The sequence below is a fragment of the Pteropus vampyrus genome, unplaced genomic scaffold, assembly GCF_000151845.1.
Source record: "Pteropus vampyrus isolate Shadow unplaced genomic scaffold, Pvam_2.0 Scaffold78, whole genome shotgun sequence".
Taxonomy (NCBI): Eukaryota; Metazoa; Chordata; class Mammalia; order Chiroptera; family Pteropodidae; genus Pteropus; species Pteropus vampyrus.
The window spans coordinates 3,918,763-3,930,288 of NW_011888859.1; the positions used below are offsets into that span (position 1 = coordinate 3,918,763).

Here is an 11,526-nt window from a genome sequence, read left to right on the forward strand (position 1 = left end):
GTTATTATACTTTTAAGTTCTAAAACTTGCATTTGGTTCCTTTTATAGCTTTATTTCTTTGCCGAGACTATTTAATTTTCCATTTGTTTCACAAGTGATTGCAGTTATCTGTTGGAACATTTTTATGATAGCTGCTTTAAAATTCTTCTTAGAGAATTTCAACATTCATGTCATCTTGGTGTTGAAATCTGTTGATTTTCTTTTTTCATTTGCGTTGAGATTTTCCTAGTTCTTTATGTGACAAAAATTTTGGATTGTATCCTATACATTTTGAGTATCATGTTATGACACTCTGGTTCTTATTTAGATCTTCTATTTTAGCTTGCAGTTAACAGGTTTAGGTTCAGAACATGCATCCTGGCCCACTTTTGTGGTTTGTGGTTCCAATATCAATTTAGTTTTCAAAGCGTTTTCAATGCTATTCTGGTAAACCCCACTTGTGTGCAAACCCAGACGCCAATATGGAACCTGGGCAGTAGTCCTCACCAGAATTCAATTCTCTCATCATTTGCTCTCTTGATTCTGGTTGGTGTCACACAGTGGCCTCTTGGGAATTTGCCCAGGATTTCATACACAGATTTAAGAATCCTTTTCTTCAGCTCCTTTCTCTCTGCAATCACACTCCCCTCCACATATACACAAACTCTCCCTAAGCTCTGCTAGATATTTGTTTAGTGATGAGCAGGAACCGTTGGCAGGTCTCTATCTCACAGTCTCACGACAAGTAGGGAGGCGGTAAGGGAGCAATACCTCTGTTCCTGATGGAGTGGGGCAGATACGGTTGATAGTCTTATAATTTTCTTCAAGAAAGGAGAAGTGGTCAGCTGGTTCACTGTTGCTAACAATAAAAAGGAGTTGAACTTCACATTCTTAAGAGGTTAGGGTGGACCTTGAAAATAGTTACAGTTGTGAAGATAACAGTCCAATTGGAATGTATAAGAGAGAATGTGTAGACATTCTCAGAATAAGAGAATGTGGTCCAAAATCAACATATCCAGTCAACTATCAGTTGAATGAAAGAGCACCAGGCTGACATTCTCAAATATAAATTATATCAGGCAGTATAACACTCATGAATCCTTCTTAAAATGTACTGCCTGACGATCTAACAAATTAATAGTTTAGGCTAATAAAAATTCAAGAGTTAAAAGGAGTGGTGGTGAGCTGGGAATCTATTCAAGGTTATTTCTTTCAAATTATTAATAGATGTTAACAAAGGCTACATTAAACCTTTATCTTCCTGAACAACATATGAATCTTGCAATGCTTTAATTCATATCATCCTCCCATCTTCCATATTATTGTTGTCCAGTATTTTAGTTCTACTTTTAAAAAACATTCCTTCTGAAATAATTGTTCATTTTCTTTTATAGTTGTTGCTTAAAGATTTTGACAAAATGTTTTTCAATGTCTACTCATCACTGCTTCTTGTAACCCATTAATTGACTTTCCTCCTTCCTTAAATATATCCTTTTGTAGTTGTTTCAGTGAGGGACATAAATTTCAAGTTTTTTTTTTTTTTTTACTTCAAAATATCTGTAATTTGCCTTCGCTTTGAATATAATGAATAATAATTTCATTGAGCACAAAATCTCAATTTGTAGTCATGTTCCTTTAGCCTTTTGAAGATATGTCATCATCATCTGGTCTCTGTTGGTGTTTTTGAGAAGGCAGATTTATTGCTGTTCATTTGTAGGTAATTTAACTTTTTCTCTCGGTTACTTAAGGGTCTTCTTTATGATGATGCTTCTGGATGCTGGAGTTTCTTTTCCTTTCTCTTCCTTCCCTTCCCTCTCTTCTATTGTGTTCTGCTTTTTTTTCTTTTCTTACTCTCTACTCTCTTTCTTTTTTTCTTTTCTTTTCTTTTTCACATTTTTTTTTTGCTTTTTTTTTCTTCTACATATATATTCTCCTAGATGAGCTTTAGAATGTCTACCATTTCAAAAATTATTAAAAAGAATTTAAATTTCAATTGGAATTTTGTTTAACCTGTTAATTAATTTAGAACAAATTGATGTTTTTAGTATATTTAATATATCTATTTAGGAACATGCTATTTCTACACATTTTAAAATGTCTCTCTAGAAATATTTGTTCATTTATCAAATCATCTTGCATAATTCTTGTTAAATATATGTAAAGGTTTGCTACATTTTTGTTTCTATTTTGAATAGACTCTTTTTTTAAAATCACATTTTCTATTTATTTGGTTATTGCTGAACTAAAGAAATCTACTAACATAATTTATTTTTTTCCTATCTGAATAGATCAGATTCTACATAGTATGTGGGGAAGTAGCAGAAAGATTAAAACTAAACAACAGAGATTTAAAAAATTGTGGCAAATCTGTTTTTTTCAAGACTTTATTATTTTTTTTATAACAGTTTTAGGTTTACAACAAAATTGAGAGAAATGTACAGAGATTGACATCTATTTTAAGGACAAGTATACTGTCATTTATTAGATAAAATTAGTTGCCTAGAGAGTGCATTTTATTTTCAAATATACAGGGAAAGAAAAATAATAATTGAATACAACCAAGAGAAAAAAATTTAATATATTTAATTTTCCTGCTAAAGATTTAGTATATACATTTGACTGTAGAAAGTTCTAGTTGTAAGAGCTGAATCAAACTTAAGTGGCGAAATAAATATAGAGAAAGACTGGGTATACTAGAATTAGTAGAGTTTGAATGATATGCATCAAGCAAACAGAAAGATACTGAGAAACTGCAATGCAGAGTTGCTACAAATAATTCTTGAGACATCAAGGAATATAATCAACTTTTTTTTCCTAAAGTATATCTAAAAATCATAGAATCAATGTCAATATCTGAGGATAAAGTAAAAGAAATTACCAATTTATAATTTAGAAATACTGAAAAGAGCTTAAGTGATTGCCTTTCTTTGTAAAGCAAATCATGTCAGACCAGCTTAATTCTCTTTTATGACAGAATGATAGCATTAAGCATAAGAAGCATAAGAACCATTTGTAAAATGGGATCTATTTTAATTTCAATAAATGCTTTGTTCTGTTATATGTGGCATGTTGCTTGTAAGCTAAGGAGGTGTGGGTTGCTGCACTGTTCTCGATGGCTAGTCATCACGAGTCTGTTCCCAGCTGGGAGCTTATATTAATAGGCAGTTGCAAGAGTTTGTCGTGGAGTTCTTAAGATTCAATAACATGATTAAAAATCTAAAGAAATGTTTCGAGGTATTACTAATTAAATCTGTAGATATTACTAATCTAAATAGTAGTATTAGTCTCTGATGCTAAACTTAGAAACAATCTTGAAATATTAGAAAGAAAAATTCTAAAAAAATCGATACTAGAAGAGAAAACTAGAAGACACAAAGAATTTTGGGAACACTTTTGGGGTAAAACAGCTGTGTGGTATGGAAAGACCAGCTCAATGAGAATATATAATTTAAAATAAAATCCCAGTATGTTTGTGAGGCAGAAGGCGAATTGGAGTATGTGTCAAAATGATCATAGATCAAAATGTTATTTTAATAAAAAGTATTTGTTAAAAGAGACTGAGAAAGATATAAGAAAGGAAGAAAGGAAGAAAAAAGAAAAAAAAGGCAAACAATTTAGAAAAGCATATTGCATACAACATCTGAAATATCACTCTTCTACTCATACTAATCATGCTTCTATTAGAATATTATATCTCGCTTTAGTCAGCACATTTTCAAAGGATGTGAAAAACGAAATGGATTTAAAGAAGAGCAACAAGAATGACTGAAGGGATCTAATATATATTCTAGAGTTAAAGTTTAAGAATTCAGTATTGTTTACACTAGGAAAGGGATGATTTTATTGTCATTTGCAAGTACATAAAGGATTATATATATACTTGAAACCCCCACTGGTGATTTCTCAGGTCTGCAGAGGATGAAAAAAATACAAAGTTTATACAGAAAAGATCAGGTTTGGATATAAAGCAGACGTCTCTGCCATCGGGATAATGGAAATTTGAAGTGACTTCTAAACAAGACTAGAATTCAAACCCCCATGCCAGTCTCATGTTGGATGTAGCGTTCAGTACCAAAACAAGTTTGGGACCGATTCTGTGTATCAGGGGTCAGCAAACTACCTACTGGCCCACTATCTGTTTTTTGGACAGCCCATGAGCTAAGAATGTCACTTACATTTTTAAATCATCGAAAACAAATCAAAAGAATATTTTATGACACAAGAAAATTACATGAAATTTGATTTCAGGGCTCATAAACGAACTTTTGTTGCAAAAGAACAACACCATTCACTGACGTGTTGTTTGTGGCTACTCTGGCGCAGTATACTGACAGGGTCGAACAGTTGTGACTGAGACCACATGGTCCACGGGGCCTAAAATCGTTACTATTTGGCCCTTCACAGGAAAAGTTCCCCAAGCCCTGACCTGTATGATGGTCGTCACTTACACAGTATGTAGATTTCATCCCAAAGTCTAGAAGCTTTCTTTGTTGTAATAGAAATGGACCCCTCTTGGATCGGCTGATGAATGTAAGCGGCACATCCTTCGGAGCGTCTTCGAGAGAGCTTTGGGTCCGCAGAAGAACACGCCAATGCTGCTGCTGCGGTGGGGCGGGGCGGGAGAGAAAGGACATGTTATACAGGGTCAAGGCCAACCACAAGCCGAGACAGAACTGTAAAATCAGCAGAGTGGCTGTGGTTGTGACTTCACTGATTTTTCTGCACCCACTTCCTTCTTTCCCTCTTCCTGCTTTCGGAACTATGATCACCCGCAGGTGTCCAGGGTCCCGTTATGCCCTGAATCGCACAGGTAAGTGGACTCGAGAAGACTGAGGCTGGCGGGACCTGATGACTAGGGAGGGAGTTTCAATACAGAGGCGACATGGCCTGCAATTTCAGTCTGGCGACTTTGATCAGCGAAGTGTCCGTTTGGAAGGTGACTAGAATGTAAGCTCCTTGAGAGTGGGAACCTTGTCTGTTTTCCTCGTCTCTGACTGTAATCCTGCCCCCGGAATAGTGCTTGGCGTCCAGGAGACAATCGACACATGTTTGTTGAATGAATGAATACATGATCCTGCAGATTATTATCTGCATGGTCTTGGGCAAGACACTGGACCTCGATCTCCACATGTGTAAAACTAAAATAATAATGACCTCATTGATGTTTTATTGAAAGCAAAATGCAATGATGCAGTCAAAAAGGTTTTAAAAGTGTCAGTTGTTCCTAACATCCCGTTCAACCCTGCCTTTTTATAGATAATAAAACGTATACCAAAGTCATAGCAACCTAGTTTATTCCTCCTGTTGGAATCACTTTAGTTTTCAAAGATGGCCAAAAAAAGAAGACTTGGGAAAAAAAAAGACATTGCTGAAAATGTAGCCACCCAAAAGTTGTCACCTGTAATCATGATATTTTAGAAAACTGTGTTGCAGAGATATTTTTGCATATAGTGACTGTCCCGAGACCGAGAATGCCAGCTCTGCGGACACATAAATGATGCCACCGGTGAAAGGACTTGGGTTGTCTCTGGCAGTCAGGAGGGACCCATCTCTACGTGGACTTATGGAGACCACGCTTCCCCTTGTCTGGCATTGTGCTGTTCCTGATAGCATTTTTTCTTCAATCTCTACCACAAGTTTAATTAGTTACTCACTCTAGTCTAGATCAAAAATTCTATTTTCCTGTGCATAGAATTATCTAGGCATATTGTTAACACATAGGTTCCCAGGCTTAGGTCCAAGGTATGCATTTCTAGCAAGGCCCCCAGGTGACACTGGAGCACATGGTATATGAGCCGCACTTTGAGATACACCGTCTGAGAGGAATTCCTTGGACCTCTGGGCCATGGCGCCCACTGCATCGCCTCTACTTCTTCGTACCTGGTTCCTGTTGGGAAGTGCTTTGTTCGTTCTTCTGAGCTCATGTATTAACATGGTTCTCTGCCATGCATCGTATGCACCTGTAATTATGTATTCCACGACCACAATATCCATGGTAGAATTTGATGGTTCAATCACATTTAAAACTCTAGCTTCAAAGGAACTTACCAAGTAGATTCATTCATAAATGACGATATGTTTAAAATGTGTAAGTGCCATTTTCAAAGACGTCATTCCCATGACTGAATTCAAGAAAGTACGTTTTCAGAAAAACAGAAGCACGTGTACGGTATTGATGGGAATAAAAGGCAGTGGTCGCGAGCGCTATCGGTCCGACTGCTTTGTTGCTGAGCAGTTTGGGGCATGTTAAGTATCTCTTCAAAGTTCTCATGTTCTTAATTATAAAATGGAGAGAATTATAGTACCCAGCTCCTAGAACCTCTGTGAGAAGTAGACAAGACATTGCAGGCACATGGTGAGCTCTCGGTGACAGCTTACGTGATGACCCACGTGATGTCTGCCTGCTCCATCAAACTGACCAGATGCAATGCGGGCTGTTAACCCAGAGATGATTACAGACTTTCTGGATCAACACTCTATCACTAGGTTTTTTTAAGTTCTGGACTGAAACATTTGGAATGATAGATTGGTCAGGTAAACCCTTTCCTAGTGAGAGGTCACAGTTTGGCTTTGTGTCTGATGCCCAGAGGTACCGTTGCATCTAGGTTCAAAGACACTGTTATGGGTGGTGATAATTTTCCATTAGTGTGGGTGTCGCCATAGAGATTGCCCACTGGCCCATTCCCAACGGGCTAAGTTTGCCCTTTCATTTGCAGCCAAGGCGAGTGCTTGCAGAAGCTGAGGCTACTCTTTGATGCTCTGCCTTTAAGACTCCATTTCAAAAGATTCTGATTGCTGGCTGCCAGGTGTACCACTGCTGTCCCCAGCAGTTCACAGCTATCCTGCTCCTTTTGAAGTTGTGGCTATTACACTGCTCAGCTAAGTACACACTTTCCTGTATTCATGTACCTGTCACGGTTATGCAATCACCGGAGTCTCACAAAGGCCATTCATTATCTCCCTTCCGCTGAGGCGGAAAGGCCAGTCCGTCACCAGTTCTCTGAGCATTCCTGTCCCCACACACAGCATTCTTTTGCTTGCCTTGCTTACCCTCCTCAGCATTCATGATTTCAAATACAGAGCTTTCTTGTCGCAAATGCCAAGTGTGAATCACGGAGTTGAGAATCCACACAAAAACAGTTAAGGCACAGATGTGGTAGCATTTTTTTTTTTTTTCTTTTATGAGGCAATGGACAAGTGCAAGAGAACCCTAATGGGAATGGTAAAGAGAAAAATTCTTCTATAAAGTTTAATTACCCACGATTGCTTAGAATTAAAAAAAAGAAAAGAAAAAAAGATGCTCTGTAAAAGAAGAATAAAAACACGAGGCATTATTCTTCAGTTTACAGCCTGCCAAGCCTGCAGACGCAGGAGGAGATGGGTCAGGGATGACATTAGCCACATTGATCAGCCTGAGCTGCTGACTTTGACGAGAAAAGGACAAATTTTATACAAGCTGCAAAGATGGTTAACATTACAGCATTATACTTAACTCCGATAAACAATAAAGAGAATCCTCTCTCCAACCCCTCTTATTTGCTAAATAACTATCATCTCTTCTCTGTGGGGTTGATGCATTTTTTCAAAACAGTTCAGCAATGCCATGCACGAAAGGCATTTAAAATGTCACCCACCGGGAGATTTCAGTCCAGCAGATATATGGGAGAGTGAGGGCACCCGGGAGTCATTCCACCATCTTGCCGGATTGTCGGGTTCTGCTGCCTTGAGCCCTTCTCTCTTTAAATTGTATGTTTGTTTTTATGTGTTGGCTTTTATGCTTGGTAAGTTATAACCCTGTAGGGGCAGACCCTAAACCCCATTTTAAAAAAAATCAAATTACTTTATACCCTGAGTGCTTTCTGCAAATAAAATCGATAAACAGAAGCTTCCCGTGGATTTATGAAGGTTTAGAAAGAAGACAAGGAAAGCTACAGACCCGGCATCAGACAATGGATACGACTCCTGGTTAATCTTTCTTAGAGAATGTTTTTCATTAGAGAGGCCTCCAAATGATTCATCGCATAATTATATTTTGTACAACACCTTCTTTTTCATAACCACAGATGATAACTGCGTGGGCCAGTTTTTTTTTTTTTTTTAACCCATCTTGCAATTGATCAGTAGCAGCCTGCTCTGTGACTCTTCTCTGCATCTTAATTACTCAGTTGTTCATTAGGAGTTACACGTGGCCCTGACAGCTTGCTCACAGCTGTGGCACTTCTGCCCTCTTCCTGCCAACTCCATCTTCTCTGGCAAGACTTAAGACTTTTGTCCCAGCTTCCTCATCCTTCTCGCTGTCCCTTCATTTGCTGAGGCTGGTCACTGTGCTTGCCTCTGAGGGGCATAGATACAGGTGCTGCCCTGGAGGACACTGCGGTCCAATAGGGGAGAGAAATGAAAATAGTTGACTCGTGGCGTCGGATCACCAGAAATGGTAGAGCCGTTCTTCTGCCAATCCTGTCCCCTTTCCCTCTCTGATGAAACACTAAAATATATACAGCTTCATACAGAAATATCCTAATATTTTAGCCGTATCTAATATTCTGATAGATGACATCACCAAGGAAACTTCGCCGAGCAATGTTAAATCTGCCTTGTGCTCGCCTACCTCCCTAATGTCAACTACTACAAATGCAGTAATGCCAGTAATTTTCATTGACTCTTTACTTGATTGTAAATGGAGAGCTGGTATCCTCTGGTGGAAAGGTACTATTTAAATATGCTAACAATATCCCAGTCATAAGTTTATGGTGACATTATTATTCTCATGAAGCTATACTTTATCATGTGTCAGGGTTCCACTTAAGTCTATTTCTTTGAGTATTCTGAACATTTTAGTCATATAATGGATGTTTAGGTTATCCTGTTAGACAGAGAGAGGGTCTTGCTTGTATGCTGTAATCAGAATTTTAATTTCTTAAAAATATCATTTGAAACCATTTTGCACATATGCATGTACAAATGAGAAGCGGAGGGTGTGCACATAAGCAAATGTGGTTCCAGATGGACACATTTACTCAATTTAGTATAAAGGTATTTTTACACTTCTGAAAACAATGGGTGGTCTAAAAAAAATACATACAATATGTATTAGAAGCTCCCGATCATATGGTTAGCACCTTTTCTCATCATTGGGTGGGGTTGAACTCTTCTAACAAATGGTAGTACTCTTTTATTCTTTATTATTTTTCCTTCCAGATGAAAGAAACGCTTCTATCAAAGTTATGAAAAACTGGCCAACTCTTCAAAGTTTTTATGTTTATTAATTACATAAAGCTTCACGCCTACGAGGCATGGTGAAGTTATTAGTAGATAAGTGACAAACTATAAATATTACGTGAAGTTTATGATCAAAGATTGAAGTCTTATGGAAAGTCATTTTATTCAATTAATTAAAAACAACTGATCCATTTATCCAGAAGGTTGAGTAGTTGCACAATGTGTTTATCAAAAAGCTAGATGTGATAAAAATATGTTTATTTTCGTTCCGTCTCCACCTTCTTGGAAACAAGTCCCTAATTTTCTGAATATTTATCTAAAGCTTGAGAACACATTGAGAATGCTTACAAAAAAATGAAATACAACTTCCATTTTTGTATAAGATACATATTTCTATAGATTAGTAAGATATGGATATCAATACATGTTATTAATTAACCTACTATATTTTACCCGAGAGAATAATTTTCATCCTTTTCGTATTTAGAGTACTTTTCTGTACCTGTCTAACTTAAGCAGTGCACAACAGTTGTCACAGGCATGTGATTTTGGGCATATCAATCAAAGATTTGCTTCTTATTCAGCCCGTTACTATTTATTGATCCTCTTCTTTTAAAATTACACTTTTGTTTTTGTAATACAGCTGACATAATTATGAAAATTAATTGCAAATAAAAACAATAGAATACGTTTTCTCGTTTTTAACTTTCAGTCTTTGATCTGTTTAATTTTTTCTTCCCCTTTCCTTATTTGTATTCATTTTGATGCCCATCAATTTGTTTCTCTGTTACTGTTATTTTTGCAATTTTCTGGTTCCTTTATAGTTTGCACTATTCTCTTTGATCTGCTTCCCTTCAAGCTTTATTTTTGGTGCTGTTTTTCATGTTCTATAAAAAAAATATTTTTGCCCCTCTTCCCTTTATTCTTTTGATTTAACTCCTTCTTTTTAGAGCAAGAAAAACTCCAGCTTTGAGCGAACAGGTAAATGTTTTTAAAAGAGTAAGCCCTAAGAATCCTTGGCTTCGTGCTGATGAATAGAAATGGTTGAGAGCCCACTTCAAAGGCCTTCAAGAACAAAGAACCATTTTTGAGGCCACTAACAAACCCACCAATTCTTTCTGACCCATCTTTGCCAAAAGATATGAGCTAATGACAGGGCAGGCCTGTCTTGTAGACTAGCCAAGTAGACTTGGGAACAAACACATCCTTGACATAATCAGGGGAAAACATACTGTTTATCTCCTTAATAACCATCTTGAGGAAAATTAATGTTACTTTGTCCTTTGTGTAGAACCCTAATTGGATTGTGTGTTTCATTTATATCTGGACAAAGGCCAGGATATTGAGATACTTCTCCATATTAAATTTTCTTGTTTAAAAATTAGATTTTATTGGCATTCTCTTTCCGAGATTTCTTCATTAAAAGCTTCGTTAAACATAAATCTTCTTTTGCGCAGCAGAAAACAAAATTATTTTAAGGAGGTCATTTTAAAAGTCTCTCGGAAAGGTGATGCAAAGCTCTTTATTGATGACATGTCTTTTCCCAGGGAACTGGCATTCCAGGGGTAAAACGATCAATGATCTTTGCCTACAAGTGCCTAATATTAATGACATTGATAGTTGAAGCTATATAATCAGTTGCGGTGTTCTAGAGTCTAAGGCTATTAAAAATATGCTATTTTTTTTAAAATTTGGGGGCTAGAAATTCTAGTAAGCTGTAGAGATTTCAGTGACATCCGAAGCTTGGGGGGCCTCTTATATCCTGGAAGACATGAAGTCATCCATCAAGAAGAGAGTTTATATCACTACTGTGCTGAAAAATTCAACTGAGCTTTAAGTCCATTTATGTACTGAACTCTGATTATGGCTTCTGAAAAGGAACGAACACACTCCTTACAAGGATACAAGAGAAGTGACAGCCAGATCGTTTTCCCACCTTCAAACTGCTCATTATTCCTCACTCCTTGCAAAATTGGACGGATTCGCTTTTCAGCACTATGCAACATAATTTAGGGGGCAGAGTTTGTGCAAACTCAGTTCCACTCTGGGTGTCTCGACGCTGTGTTTCTGGCTCACACCTTTCTGCAGACAGGGAGATAATTAAATGGTTTGGCTCGAAAAGCCTTCCCCACTGGGCTGCAAACGTCACGTGTAACAAAAATAAACAAATGCAATGTGACACATCGATAAAGGGAAATCATAACAAAGAATGGTCCTATCTATAAGAACTTAAAACCAAGATGGGTCTGCGTGAAAAGCCCGCAAAGTGGCAACATTCACTCCATAACAATTGAAAACTGAATATAAAACATTAGATGAATATATATA

At 37.2% G+C, this 11,526-nt stretch overlaps 1 protein-coding gene across 1 annotated transcript in view; it reads right to left on the reverse strand.

The window, feature by feature from the left end:
- Positions 1-4,453: 4,453 nt before the first annotated feature.
- The window catches only part of NOX3 (NADPH oxidase 3), a 54,638-nt gene continuing 47,565 nt past the window's right edge, over positions 4,454-11,526 (reverse strand). Inside the window, exon 13 of the mRNA XM_011362729.2 lies at positions 4,454-4,580. Within this exon, the coding sequence (XP_011361031.1) occupies positions 4,454-4,580 (127 nt within the window). The remainder of the gene's footprint in view (positions 4,581-11,526) is intronic.